At 32.9% G+C, this 16,139-nt stretch overlaps 3 protein-coding genes across 3 annotated transcripts; all 3 read left to right on the plus strand.

Annotated features, from left to right (window-relative positions):
* Positions 1–1,956: 1,956 nt before the first annotated feature.
* On the plus strand, positions 1,957–2,559 carry LOC112095775. The gene has a single exon (XM_024177921.1). It carries the CDS (start codon positions 1,957–1,959, stop codon positions 2,482–2,484), a length of 528 nt encoding a protein of 175 aa, XP_024033689.1. The 3' UTR covers positions 2,485–2,559.
* Positions 2,560–12,203: 9,644 nt separating this feature from the next.
* LOC112095776 (protein FAR1-RELATED SEQUENCE 5-like) lies at positions 12,204–13,103 on the plus strand. Its single transcript, XM_024177922.1, has one exon. It carries the CDS (start codon positions 12,204–12,206, stop codon positions 13,101–13,103), a length of 900 nt encoding a protein of 299 aa, XP_024033690.1.
* Positions 13,104–13,157: 54 nt separating this feature from the next.
* LOC112095777 (protein FAR1-RELATED SEQUENCE 1-like) lies at positions 13,158–13,844 on the plus strand. The gene has a single exon (XM_024177923.1). It carries the CDS (start codon positions 13,158–13,160, stop codon positions 13,842–13,844), a length of 687 nt encoding a protein of 228 aa, XP_024033691.1.
* Positions 13,845–16,139: the final 2,295 nt, after the last annotated feature.

Raw genomic sequence — 16,139 nt, forward strand, 5'->3', positions numbered from 1 at the left:
CTACTAGAATATAATAGCACAAACCCAAAACATATGTTTTCCTATTACCATTTTAACCTTAGGAATATAACGGGTAATTAAAAAATACTTAGCAGTTTAAGTCTTAAAAATAATAAATTTTAGGTACTTAAGTGAGATCATTCTCTCTTTTTACCTTATGATTATTAAGTATTTCAATTCATAATAAAGAAATTTAATTCTTAACTATTAAATTCAACTTAAAACTCTCTCCTCAAAGAAACACTGATTTAACGCATCAATTAATCATGCGTCCTCACATGCATATTAGGTGTCCCGATGAACTGAACGTATTTTCCACATTTTATTATTGAAAAATACATATAAACTCAAAACCTTATTCATTTCAAAGGACGTTAATTACTTCAACAAGCTGGCAGGCTTGATCCACCGTCCTTAATTTCGAAATCCTTTCGAATTCACACTCGAAATATGGGGGCGCATGATTCACGAATATAATTAGTTTTGACGTGACAGGTGAATTATGTGGCTTTCAAGCTAGAATGCTTCTTTCTTGATTCCTAGGCTGATCTTTTTTGGATGTATGTGGAGTGAAGATCGTGGAGAAAATGCAAATCTTCTTTCTTTTTTGCTTTTCTAGCTTTAGTTTCACATTTAACGAGGATGGCTACTTGGATAAATTTTCTCACAGTTTATTTTGAGTGAAAGTCTAAACATATTGTAGGATATTTGGACATATGATAAATGTTTGGATGGGGATATTTCTACCCTAATATTTTTATAAATTCATCTCATTTTAAAAAATAATTACAATGAACTCACAATATTTAAAAAATATATAAATTAATAAAAATTTTATACAGTTAATCAATTAAATTATTTCATTAATTTTTCTTAAGTTCTTTAACCATATTTGATCATAAATTTTCATATAAATTTTATTTTACTATTTTATGATTATGATATAAAAAGATAAAATTATCCTAAAATTTTTTTAAATGAAATCTAATTATTATTTCACTACCTTTACGTGTAAATGACATAAATTTGAGTCTAATAATTTATATGAGAATTGTGCCATAAAGACACTATGTTAATTTAATTAAAAAATAATAATCATACTAATAAAGTAGTATTAGAAACAATGAGTTTGGTACAAATTAGAAAAAATTACAGTTAAAAAGTAAATTCTTGATAATTTTACTTTATAGGAGTAAAATAATCAATTTAAACTTATGTCAAAGCAATTTTTGTAATCAAATATACTAAAAAAATATCTGTGTCACAAAAAAATAATTAAGATAGATTTATTTAATTAATTCTCCAAAGTTCTTCTTAATTTAAATTCTCCAAAGTTCTTCTTAATTTAAAAATTTTTAAAACAATGTGCAACTTTTATAATTATTTTTTAAAAAATGGAGTGGATTTACAAAAAAATGTGGGGTGAAGATATCATCACTCTAAATGTTTATATTTACTTGGTTTGTGCAGTTTAAGTTAATTATCTAATAAACTTCTGAATTTTTGAAATTTACTAAAATTCCCTAGTATATATCTAAATTTTATAAAAATTTGCCGTGAGTGATGGGCAAAATTCACTCAATGAGACAATGCTATTATTGCCGACACCTAGTAACCCCACGAACACGACATTTTTCAAAAAAAAAAAAAAATCAACACTGATTGTTGCGTCAGACAGAGACCGTACTGATCACTAGAGTTCTTAAAGTCACTTTAGACCAGTTTAGAGTCTTATCTCCTTTCCAAAAAAGTTGTCACTTTGTGTTAGCATTTTAGTTAGATTGATTAGTTCAACTCCCGTTCAATACGTTACTTTTTTTTTTTTCCAACCTTTTTTAATACGTTTAGACACAAGAAATGTAAGGAGATAGTACTATAAATAACGAAGTAATTGGCTTAATTAGCGTGCAAAATATTTACCAAATAAATAAACTCAAAAAAAAAAAAAATATTGAGATGGGTTGTTGCGTTTCTCTCCGTTCATCATCATCATCATCATCATCAGCAGCAGCAGCTACAAAAATCAAGAATGTACGAGTTGTTCACTTGAATGGTTGTGTAGAGGAGTTTGATTATCCTGTATCAGTGAGCCAGGTCACCGGCCGGCCGCCGAAACATTTCGTATTCACGGCATCTCAGCTTCTGTCCGCAGGCCTACAGCCATTGAAACCTGATACTCTCCTGGAAAGAGGGAATGTTTATTTTTTATTACCATCCTCATCATTTGATTACGCCGATGTTTCTCCATTGACCTTGGCAGCTACGGTAAAAAAGCTCACTGAAAAAGCAAAGTCCGGAAACTCTGTAGCTATGCCGTCACCACCGCGGAATTCTCCGGCGAGAAGCCCTAGCCGGACGGTGAACGACGTAGAAAGTTTGCCCCAAAAACGATCCTGGAGGCCGATTTTGCACACCATCAGAGAGATATCGTTCAATAGGAGCAGTGTTTCTGATATATCAGATGTGTGTTTGCAAGACCATTAAAGTCGTCAATTTTTAGAGATGTGCTAGGGGTCTTTATTTGTTTACTCTTTTGTAAACTTTCAGATTATTGTTCATTCGGGGAAAAAAAAAATCACTTTCTTGACGTTTAGTGTTGTTCATATAAATTGTTGTTTATTGGAAATTGATTGATTTGTATTTCAAATTTTTATTGTGGTTTATTTTCTCCCTAAGACAAGTGTTTCAAATCACGTGTTTTTTTGTGATAGATTGTTCTACAAAAAGAAACAATTGTTAATAAGGGTCCGCATACTAGCAATAACTCTCCAACACTCTAGTCAATTCTTTTCACTTAATTTTTAGAGAGAAAAAATCTGGAGTGAGATGTACAAAGTTTTTTGTACTTATTTTATGCTTTTTTTTTTCTCTTCCCTTCAAATATGGGATAATTGACCTTTATATAGGCAAAGTGAAGCATGAGGTAGATGAGTAATCATAACATGTAATATTGTCATTATGACATTTATCCACAAAATTCATGCATAAGGACACTTATTAATATGTGTCAAGACTTATTCATGACAAATCTTATTTGAACACTTGTCTTGATTTTGTAATGGATCTTAAGCATGAATTACACACTTAGGTTGGTTCCTCACAAAGAGGAATAACTTTGCAAAATTTCACTCATAAGCAAATTTTACAAATTTTTGTTGTACGCACATTTCTTTGAGTGTTTGTTAACTTGTAGACTCATTCGGTAGAATGTTTGCTATGTTGTTGGCGCATTTCATAGAACGTTTATTTTCTTGTATGCACATTCCATAAAATATTTGATAGCTTAAAAGCTTACTCTGTAGAAACATTTGCTTGACCCGTAAGCTCATTCCGCCTAATGCTTGTTAACACAATACTTGTTAACTCGTAAGTTCATTCTATAGAATATTTATTTGGCCTATGGACCGACAAAGTAGGAATTGATCAGTATTGGAACGAACCAAATGACGGCGATGATAAGTACGCCTTTGTGTATATAAACCCTGAGCCTGAGATTGAGAACGGTTCAAAGAAAGCGTTAGTGAAGCGTCTTGGTGGATGCATTAGTTGATGAAGGAGGCAATTACTCTGATATAGTTCAAGAATTTTGAGAAGCTTGTGACAAATCTTGATAACGATATTATTTCAAGGTATATATATAGTAAACGATCCTGATTTTTGGATCATATTGCCTGAACCTAACGCTAGCTACAGGAACTGTTGTTCCCCGTGATATCAATCAAGTCGTCGTACAGATGCTTTCCCATGCTTTGGTGTTGGAACGTCTACTGGAAGGTGATAAAAGCATACTATTAGGAGCTTTTTATCCTCAATATACTGGTCCTGGATTCGAAGCTAATCGATTTGTCAGAAACCCACCAAGGCCTGATCATCGCCTCTGTGGTAGAATGTAATAATGTTATGAATAATTAATGTGCTGAATACATATCAAAATTTTATGCATCTTCTCTTGCTTGCTTTTCTCCGTTTATTAGTTTCTATTTCTTTTACATATTTCAAGTTTTCGACTGTCGTATCAAAATTTTCCGAGACGGATGAGCAGAAATAAAATCTCAATGAATTGGGGGGGGGGGGGGGGGGGTGGGTTACCGGACTACCATATTGTAAGGGCAATTCCCTGATTACAATCTATTTAGCTCCAAGATCTTTAAGTAACAACCTAGATCTATGAATCTTTCAAGCTCTATCACAATCAATGGAACAGATTTAAGAATAAAGATAAAAAATGTTAATACAAACAACAATAATTAAAATCATAAACTATTATATTTATATTTTACTTAATTAATACATAACTAATGTTAAATATTAAGTAGTAATTTTTTATAGACTCTTTTAATCATGTGATCAAATACTATGTTGACGAGTCTAATTTTATGACACTCTGTATATCTAGTAGTATATTACATAGGGTTGGGTACAATTCGATTCATTTTAGTTTTTTATTGAATCAAGCTTAATTGAATTAACTTCTCAAAAAATATAAACCAAACCAAATAGAGTTTTATTTGATTTTTTTACTTTAAATATTTTTATATTTTTTTATTTTATTATTTTAAACAAGTCGATTTTTTCACAATTTAAACATTGAACGAAATTGTCAATCGACTCGGTTCATTTGGGGATTGTTATTTTCATTTGCCCCTAATATTATGGACAAATATAATCTTAGATTGTATTATTTCAACTTATATTGGGATGAACAATTTTATAAATAGCACTTGAGGGATTTTTGCACTCAACTAAAGGATTCGAGTAACTCTACCCCATTAAGAGTTACTGTGCCGTCATTTATACTATGGCCAATAGTATAGTCACTGGTATCTCTCTCTTGTTCGTTTGCAGGTGTGTAGTGTGCTGATATTTGGATCAAGAGGAAGCTGAACAGCAAGGAAGGAAGAAAGGATCGGATATGGCAAATCAAGGTATTGATCTTGCCTCCCTCTCTTAATGAGTTTATGTGTGAAATAATTTAGCAGAAGCTGCACTAAGCAAGCAAATTCAACAAATCTGAACAAGCGTGCATTTCTTTCTTATTGAACTCAATCTTAATAGCTTTTAAGATCTCGCCGTAAGCCTTCCAACGAGCTTATAGAACGTATGCTGCTTGGGTCAGAGTGAGTTGGTAACGCCACATAAGCAGACGCTGACACGCGTAACAAGCTTTCCCGCCTGTGGTTCAAATCTTTCACTAATTTAGTACAGACCCAAATGGTTTCTAAGCCTTACTAATACACCCGTATTTAATTACAGACATTCCATACAACTCTACGAAACTTACACACAAAACCCTGAGACGAAGCCAATCTAGAATCAATCTCGGCACATACATTAATTTGGCTTCTTTATGCATGATCTACCAATAGCTACGACACTTTTTAAAAAGAACTTCACACTAAATCACAAATATAAGTGAAGTAAAAATTACGTACATGAGTGATAAAACTTGAGAGTTCACCGTACAAAAATATACTTTAATTAAAATAATTAATTATAATCATTCGTCAACTATTTTTTACATTTATAATTAATTATAAATGTACATTTAAAACAATTTCTCATTTAACAACATCTATCACATTTTTAGATTGTGATCCACGCAGGATCAAAAAGTATGAAATCAAAGATGGGGTCCAATTTTTTGGTAATGTTGAGTGTGTATACTACATGGTGGTCATTTCAATCAAACAAGAATTTAGGGAATGGGCTTATGGCTATCAGCATTTTGGTGGATCGGCTGCAAGTTTATGGCTCATGATGTTTGAGCCCGGCAAATGGGTCTGGCCCGAGATTAATAAAAGCCCAGGCCCGAGCATAAATATTAGAGAAGCTTTGCATCAAGATATCTTGAGACACATGCACATGTTAAAAGGATAGTGCGGGCATTATTTGTAAATGTGACAATTTAATTGGCAAAATCATATCCTAACACCTGTTTGAGATTTTAATAATAATTTTGGAAAACTAAAAATTAGTTTAAAAAATATTTTTGACAAAATCACCCCATCTTACAACAAATTTTAAAAAGTATAGAAGGAATAGTTTTTCAAAATTTAATTGTAAAAATCAGTTTTATAATTAATTCAATTTTATATGTATCCTCCCATCTGTTATAAAAATCTAAAATTATCCTTATTCAATTAGGAAATAAGATCATTAAATTTAAAGAGATAATAATAATAATAATAATGATTATTATTATTATTGAGATAAAAATTAAAAATAATAAAATAAAAAATGTTTATTTTAGTAATTAATTATTATATACAAAATAAAAAAATTATACATATATGTTTATAAATGTGTAAATAAATGTTATTCAACATTATTTATATTTCAATCATTTATACTCTTACAACAGTTTATCAGTAAGATTTACAAAATACATTCTACTACTTTTAAAACTCATAGCATTTTAAAAATAAAATTTATCAAACGTTTGACTAATTCTCTTCATAACTAATTATTTTTACAATATAGGTAACAACAATTATTTTAAAAACTCTAGTGTGACAAAACTAGCCATAAGATTACTATTGATTTCTATTTTCAAAGTACTTTAATTTTAATGCTATGAAATGGTGTTTCCATTACAAAAATTTGTTAAATTTAAGTTTCAATAATCATAATAATAGGCGTACGTAAAAATGTGGGTCAGAAAGTTCTTTGTACGATTCAAAATATGCTTTTTTCATATTTTTAATTGAATCCTAAAATATAAAATTTCATTTAAGTGTGCTATTCACACCTTTGAATAAAATTATCTGTATACCGCTCTTGATGATTTTAAAATTGTCCTCCTTATTTATTTCTTAGCCATCTTATTTTTAGAGTAGACCCTATTAAAGTACCAAATAACTTGTGCTCCATAAACTAATTTCATTGTTGCTTATAATTTGTTAACTAATAAGATTAGCATCGCTTCATTACAATTTTATGCCTGTTACCCGTGCTTTTTGGCCCAATAATACCCCGACACTTCCTAATCTGCCATGTTTGACACATGAAATTTTAAATTACTTTCCCGAAGGGTCACAACCCATTACTTTTATTATATTCTATTTAATTTATTAAAAATTAATCACTAATTTGTATTTTGCTAAAACATTAATTTATTATGAATAAAGGATGATTCACTTAGACGTAGCAGGCGAACCAGCTTTCCAGTAAACAAAGCTGCTACTATCTTGACTGAAAGATTTGTACTAGTGCAAAGACAAAGACAGAAATAATAGAAAATCCTCCATAAATGAAGGAAAAATCTACACTAAACTTGCCGTCAACATGCGGGAGCTTAATTTACAATAAATAGCCGTGACATTTGTTGGACGCATTATATGCCATGTGGCATTGCCTCGCATGCACACGGCAACAATTATCGAAAGTCACAAAAGGCTGCTACCTCGTCTACACATTAAATCAAATCAGATTGACATGGTAATGGTTAAATTAGAGATATTAATTTTTAAAAAAATCGATATCGATCCAAAAATTATTTGGTTTAAACCCAACCGTAGACCTTGACTTGAATACCGTGTTAATTAGCAACTGATTGACCCGGGAAGCTAAATAGTTTTATTTAGAAGTAACTGAGTCAGCATAGGATATGAAAGTTGTAAGCACTTAACCAATAGCCAGGGACCTTATCTCTAAGGTCATATTATTGAAGTAAAACATTCAAAGAAAATGATCTGCAATTAAATAATTAAATATTGAAAAATTGACCTAATCAAACACCTTAAGGCTGCGGGATTCTCCTTGATCACACATGATTCAGTATTTGTTCTCTTGATTGGCAAAAAATTGTAAGAACAGATCGAGAGAGATGGCTTGCTGCATCTTTGGCAGTTCATCATCATCCTCATCATCAAGAATCATCAACAACGTACGAGTTGTTGATCTGAATGGAAGAGTACAGGAATTTGACTGTTCTGTATCAGTAAGCCAAGTCGTCGGGTACCAGCCAAGGCATTTTGTATACACGGCAGCTGACATTCTCACCGGCGGCTTAAAGCCATTGAGACCCGAAACTCTCCTGGAACCAGGCCGTGTTTACTTTTTACTGCCTTCCTCAGCATTCCAGCTGTCTGATTTTTCTCCTCTTTACTTGGCAAATATAGTGAAAAAGCTGACGGCAAAAGCAAAATCCAAGAATCCTGAAGCTAGACCATCGCCGGCGAGGAGCCCTCTCCGGGCTGCAAACGATGCCGAAACTGTGTCCGGTAAAAGATCTTGGAGGCCAGCTTTGGGCACGATTAGAGAGCTGTCGAGCAAGAGGTGCGAATCTGATTTACAAGAATTACTTGTGTAATTAATTGTAAGAATTTGGATTCAGTGTTCACCTAATCTTTGTGTGATCTTTTTATAAGATTACAATGGATAGTTAGCGAATAAGAAAATATATAATTAAATTTCAATCATATGGCTTAGATTAACACTTGATCCAAATTCATAATTGTTATTGTAAGTTCAATACTAAGTGCCTGTTTGGTATGGCTTATTTAAGAGTCATAAGTGCTTATTTAATCGTATAAGCACTTTTTAAAATTTTTTATGGTGTTTGGTTTTTTTTAATAGAGTTTTTTTAGCTTAAATAAGCTAATTTATCTCTACTAGTAAAAGCCCAAAATTTGAGCTTTTGGGAGTAGAGGCTATAGAGCTTTTCTAAAAATATATAATATAAAAAATATCATACAGTTTAATGGTTCAAAAGTACTTTTTTTATTGACAACCAAACACCCAATGACTTTTTGTCCAAAAGCTCTATTGGTATAAGCTCTACTGCTATAAGCTCTACTGTTATAAGCTCTATTTAATAAGCTGTACCAAACGGAGCCTAAATGTCATATCTTCTTGAGCTTTTGCAAAAGATGATTAATTATTTCACGGTGTAATAAGTAGTCATGCTTGTTTATTCTATATCTTACGATAAAAATAAATTAATCAAGCGTGTAAATCAATTAATATTAAATTATTTTAACTTAATTAAGGTGAGTAGTTCAAAACTTATGAATGAAGTTGCGTTAAATCTTTGTTGAGAAAATTTTACCGATTGACTGATTTTATCCGGTTTGAATTTAAATTAATCGGGACTTAATGTAATTTTCAAATATAAGATAGTTTAATATAAAGAAAAATAAATTAATGGTGAATTACTGAGGTTTTCGAGTAAAGAGAAACATTTGACTGTCTTCAGGCTTGAGGATTTCTAATTATTTTATGGGATATGAAGTGACAGAGCAATTTTGTTTTGCAAATAAAGTGCTTTAGTGGAAGCTGCTGTCCATGTGCAAAAGGCAGCAGGCTCGTGATCGTGAATATAGAGGACTTTACTGAAAAATTAACTCACCAGTATCAGAAAGTCTTTCGGCAGATAAAATATGGATCCTTCTATCTCATATGAACAATACATGAATCCTGTATATACAATATTTATGTGAGGAGAATATATTTTAAGTGCATATCAAATATGGATTGCCATAATAAAATCATGCCTTATCCTTTAAATTTTCAAAGTAAATATTTATTTTGGTAATTATATTTTATTACACGGGCATATAGATTGCCTACCCCTATACCATTTTTCCACAAAAAACGCGCGCGCGTTGTTGGGGCGGCGGCAGTAGTTAGTAATAGTAGTAAGGTGTGGACAAATGGCACACAGATGGACATACATATAATAGTAGTAAGCTGTGCTTGTCCACATACTTGAGACTTTTTCAGTACTCTTTATTAAATTTGTTTTGGTGACTGTTGCTAAATTATTGGAAACTTAGAATTGGTGGCAGAGCCACAATTCTAGTGTAATGGGTCAGAACGAGGATACTACAAACTTGAGGAGGTGAGAGTAAAATATCTGCAAACTAAGAAGGTCAAAACTTAAAGGACTAATTTCAGTAAGATCTTTTTCTTCGCCCTGGATGTCTGCCGCTGCCCTGGTCAGACAGAATCAAATGCCCAGGAAGAAGTAGAATTAAGTTATATAAGGCCAATTCTTCTTCTATACGTTACATACCTATTAAAGAAAATTCTAAAACTCCTTGATGTTGAGGATGATTTATTGCTTTGTGGATTCTGATATAGGTAGTTTGAGAAAGGCTTAGGTAGGACGTTTCTACTTTATTATTATCCTGGTATGATGGGATCATCAATTTACATGTTACTATTAGTATCACAGAAGTAGCCATTATTGTATAATTAACTTCAGTTTAAAGTAATGATTGTGGTGTAGCGAGAGCATCTAATCACATCTTTTTATTAATGTTATAAATTAGGATCCTCAATTTTAAAATTAGTTCTTTCATCATAACCAACCGTTTTAAATAAGTGAATATATAAATAACATAGTGGGCTCATTCTACCTATCTCGCTCTTTTTTTTTTTAAATGATAAAAGGAATTAAAGTCTGACAAAAAGTTGGTGAAAACATATTTAAAACAATGTCATTTTGAATTTGTTTTTTCCAAAAAAAAAATTCACTCAAAACGACGCTTTTTTAAGTGTGGATCCGTGTTTTTATTATCTTTTTGTTAGGCGTTAGGTCAAACCCCGGGTCAAACCCTGAAAAATACAAAACGACGTCGTTTTGTTTTTAATTTTTTTTTTACTTCGCGGCTTCTTATTTGCATCGTTTTCTTTATTTTTTTCTTTTTCGTTTCTTCCAGGCTTTCTTCATTTCTTTCGTTTCTTCCATCCTTTCTTCATTTCTTTTTCGTTTCTTCGTCTTAAGCTGAACGAGATCCACAGCCCTTGCAACAGCAGCTGAACGAGATCCACAGCCCTTGTAACAGCAGCTGAACGAGATCCACAGCCCTTGCATTTAGTGAAGAACAAGACCAAAGCCCTTGCACAGCCCTTGCTCCATCCTCTTCATCTTAAGCTGAACGAGATCTACAGCCCTTGCATTTAGTGAAGAACAAGACCAACAGCAGCTGAGTTTTGGTTGGGTTTCGGCTGCGAGCAAGATTGGTTTCGGCAAGATTGGTTTCGGCAGAGGAAGATAACATTGTGCCTGAAAGATTGAATTTTGGAAGCTTGAATTTTTTTTTCGGTACTGTCTTCTTTGTAGCATTTTGTTTTTTAATTTAATTTTAAATTTTTCCCTGTGAATTTATTTCTTTAGTTCTCATGTTCTTGAATTTATTTCTTCAGTAACATTGTAATAGTTTCCATACATTAGCTGTTAGCATCACTACGAAAAAAAAAAAACAGAGTTGTTTGAAGCTAAATTGATGGTGATGTTAATATATTTTTAATGTAGAAATGATGTTGTTTGTGAAATTGGGTTGTAGCTTCGTAGGATTCAAAATCAATTTAAAAAATTGTTTGCGAAGGGAGGTAGAGTAATGACCTGGGCTCTGTTTTTTTATAATTATGTATGTAATTAAATTGGGTATAATGGAATTGTTTTTTTAAAGGCAAGAGAATTAATATTATTATTCTGAAGAAAGGAATTATGATCAATATCAATCGATTTGAGTTTCTACATACATGGCTCAATTTATTTCAAGACTAGTTGATCATATTATTGTGTTTCTTCATCTGCAATTAATACAGGGGCTACAGAAAAAGCAATGTGAGAAGATGTAATTACCATCTGAGTTGTTTCATTTTGCTTTTGAAATTTTGTTTTTAAATTTAATGAATTTGCGATAAATAACTAATAAGATATTGAATTATTTTAATTTGTAGTAGTTAATGGATAATTTCGAACAAGTGGAGGAGGTTGATGAAGTTGGGGAATTGCAGGATTTACAGGGGTCTGATTGGAAGAAAACAATGAGGAATTGGTGGTGGAAAATGTTGTTGAGCCTACGGTTGGGATATCTTTTGATAGTCCTGATGAAATGTTTGAATATTATAAAACTTATGGCCTACAAGAGGGGTTTCCAGTGATGCGGAGATCTTGTAGAAAAGGGGATGATGGGAGTTTGAGATATGTGACGTTTACTTGTGGGAGAAACGGCAAGTCAAAAGCCAAAGCCACTAATGTTTTGCGGCTTCAACCAAACCAAAAGATTGGATGCAATGCTAAAATTGGAGGACGTTTGGATATTGTTAGTGGAAAATGAGTAATTGGAAATTTGATCCTTGAACACAATCATGCCGTGAGTTTGAGCAAGAGTAGGTATTATCGATGCAACCGTTCCATTAGTCCTTTTGTTAAAAAGCAGCTTGAAATAAATGAAGAAGGTGGAATTAAAATGACTCAAAGTTTTAAGTCGATTGTTGTTGACGCTGGTGGGTTTGAAAATGTGTCATTTTTAGAAAGAGATGCTAGAAATCATGTTGACAAGGTGAGGCGATTAAGACTCGGAGAAGGGGATGCTATTGCAATTCAGAGGTATTTTCAGAAAATGCAAACAGAAAATGATGGGTTTTACTTCAGTATTGACCTAGATGAGGAGGGTCGGTTAAAAAATGTATTTTGGGCGGATCTAAGGAGCAGGGCAACCTATAAGGACTTTGGGGATATTGTCACATTTGATACCACATACCTAACAAACAAGTATGACATGTCATTTGCTCATTTTGTAGGAGTTAATCATCATGGTCAATCAATTTTGTTAGGATGTGGATTGATTTCGCATGAGGACATAGAAACATTTACGTGGTTATTTGACACATGGCTATCATGTATGTCTGGGTGTCCTCCCCTTGGAATCATTACAGATCAAGATAAAGCGATGAAAATGGCAATTCAGATTGTTTTTCCAGACACTAGGCATCGATGGTGTTTGTGGCATTTATTGAAAAAGGTGCCTGAGAAGTTGGGAAGGTATACAGAATATCATGCCATTAGAGTTTCATTACTTTCTGTTGTTTATGACTTACATACTCCTGTTGAATTCGAGGAAGCTTGGCATGACATGTTAGATAGATATGATCTTAGAAATAATCAGTGGTTGAATGATTTGTATGTAGAAAGAAATCGTTGGGTTCCAGCATTCTTGAAAACTACTTTTTGGGTTGGAATGTCAACCACTCAGCGTAGTGAGAGTATGAATGCTTTCTTTGATGGGTATGTTAACTCGAAGACAACTTTGAAGCAATTTGTGGAGAAATATGAGAAAGCAATGGAAAGTAAAATTGAGAAAGAATAGCAAGCAGATGCACGAAGTTTTAGCCAACGGTTGCCATGCCGTACCTGTTTTGCCATGGAAAAGCAAGTTGAAGAAGTGTACACTATTTCCAAGTTTCAGGAATTTCATCAAGAGCTGGTAAATAAGATATATTGTGAGGTTTTCAGTTGTGGGGGGTCAGAATATGAAGTTATTGAAAACGATGAAAAGAGTAGAGAAAAGACTTTTAGAGTCATTTTTGAAAAAGATGAAGGTGAAATTCGTTGTGTGTGCTCAATGTTTGAATACAAGGGCACTCTTTGCAAACACACTATCGCAGTGTTGTCACGTAATCGTGTGCAATTACTGCCTGAAAAGTATATCCTACGAAGATGGAGGAAAGATGTGCGGAGGTTCTCTAGTAAAGTCAAAGTCAGTTATGATGCACGGAGTTCGAGCATTGAACATCAGCGATATAGAGAGGAGTGCACTGCTTTTTATGATGTTGCTGAGGTAGCTTCCAAAAATGAAGAAAGTCATAAAAACATTATGGGTTGGATTGAGAAAGCTATGAAGGATGTTTCTCTAAATGTTCGATGTGACGGCGACGATACAACCATTGATGGTGGATCCAGTAGTAACATACAAGATCCAGTGGTAAGTCGACGTAAAGGTCGTCCACCTAGTCAAAGAAAGCAAAAGCAATTTAAGCGGCCAAAACAGAAATCGAAAAACGTTTCGATAAACACAACTATAGAGGTAATTGTATATACTTTAGATTAATTTAATACTTTAATACATTCATTTTAAATTAATTTAATATATACTTTAAATGTGTGTTGACTGCACTCCTAGGACGCGGAGATACATGATTTATCTTCTCAGGTGGCCACTACAATCCCAATACAAGAGAGCAATATGGCTATGATAATATTTTTTTATTTGCTATTTCCTTTCATTGTCATATGTTTGATAATTTGTGTTTAACTTTTTTTTTTTAGTACAATAGCAACCACAACAAGCACCCCCCACAACATGCATTTTCCCCCCCTTACTATCAGTATTGGATGAATTACGGTCCAGCTCATCATGTGCACTTGCAACATGCACCGCAACAAAATTTCGAGGAGGCCAATCAAGGGGAGTTTTCAACTAATGAACCAAGCATGTAATCAAAGTTAGGTTATGCTTATGTTTTATGTACTATTCAACTAATGAACTAATGTAATTTGGTGTATGTGTATTTCGACATTTTTTAAATTATGGAGTTCTTAAGTCTATTTTCAAAATTCTATAAATGGATTAATTTGGAAAATATTAGAATGATTTGGGCCATAATATAATTTTGAGAATAATTTTTGGGGCCAAATTATAATTTCATAATACTATGAATTAATAACTTTATTTTCAAAAGTTTAGAATTGGATTAATTTCGAAAATATTAGAATGATTTGGGTCATAGTATAATTTTGAGAATAATTTTTAGGGCCAAATTATAATTTCATAATACTGTGAATTAAATCCAGAGAGTCAAACTACTCGGAAACTTATATTTAATATGAAAATGCTATTACATATGTCTACAAGTCTTTAACTTGAAACAACTTAAAAATAATACTTTAAGAGAAAACATAATACAACAATCATCAGTATTTTAATAAAATCATATCGTGGTGCCTCTCTTTTTCGAAGTTCGTCGTCCAATAATCGCCTCTGCACTTCACGTTCTCGCATATGCTCAAGTTCTTTATGCAATAATTGAAATTTAACGGACAAACACTCGATCTCTAAGCCTAACTTCGTAATTTCATCCGCTAACAAGTCTATTTTCTCTTCGGTAGGTTTACGATCTTCTGCCCATTGAAAGTTCTTACATCCTCTACAAATCCAAAATTTTCGATTTGGATTTTTTGTTGTGCGTGACGTTAACAACTCCATATGATTACCGCATCTATTACACATTTGCAATGAGCTCCGATTCTCACTTAGCTCGGATGACATTATTTGTGGTTAATAGTCCCTTGGGAATAAACTGCCCAAAAACGGAAACAATTACAGTTAATAATGCCAAAGAAATTACCCAAATCAAATTTTAATTGCAATTACAGTTAGTTAGACTTAAAAGAAAAGAAAACTGGAACATATGAACAACATGATTACTGCCTGAACCACCCAGCAACATGCCAGAAAATACCACCCAGAACCCAAGCCACATGCCAGCAGCTAATACCAAAATGCCAAAAACAAACTAGCAGCAACATGCCAAAAAATACCACCAACAACCCAAGCCACATGCCAGCAACTAATACCAAAATGCCAGAAAGCCAACAACTAATATCCAAACTAGAAGCAACATGCCAGAAAATACCACCCAGCTAATACCAAAATACCACCCAGCAACCACCTAGTAGCTATGAAAACTAGAAGCAACATGCCAGAAAGGCTATCAAAGAACCCAAGCCAAAATGCACACAATCTATACACACACAACCCTCCATCAATAATATTAATCCTCATCACTCGGTTACATTAATTCAAAAAATAACATAAAATACAGAAAGAGAACAGCTGCAATTGATTCAAATAAGGAATATCTGATTTGGATTTGCCCTACTTAATACTCTCTGTCATGGCTAAGTTTTGCTGTTTCACTTTACAATTCCCGCTTCTATCGATTTGTTCCATTACAAACCCTTCTTGTGCTTAACAATTAACCACTGTAATTAGAAAAATTCCCACCAAGACCAACTTATTCCATTGAGTGTACACTTTAGCAACAATAATAATTCAAAGAGATTAACTCATAGTTTTGTAATTGTTGTTACAAAAATTAAGTCAGAGACCCTGATGCCATGATTGTGGGTCGGATGCCTAACTAATTTGTAATTGTTGTTACAAAAATTAAGTCAGAGACCCTGATGCCATGATTGTGGGTCGGATGCCTAACTAATTAGAACTCAAAAATTAAAAGTGTGGTCTTCAAAAATTAAATTAAATTAAAGAGGAACAAAATTTAGCAAATAGAGCTTTCAAGTGGAACAAAATTCAATAGGGCAGCCTAACCTAGATAAACCAAAT

This window comes from Citrus clementina, unplaced genomic scaffold, assembly GCF_000493195.1.
Source record: "Citrus clementina cultivar Clemenules unplaced genomic scaffold, Citrus_clementina_v1.0 scaffold_1, whole genome shotgun sequence".
Lineage (NCBI taxonomy): Eukaryota > Viridiplantae > Streptophyta > Magnoliopsida > Sapindales > Rutaceae > Citrus > Citrus x clementina.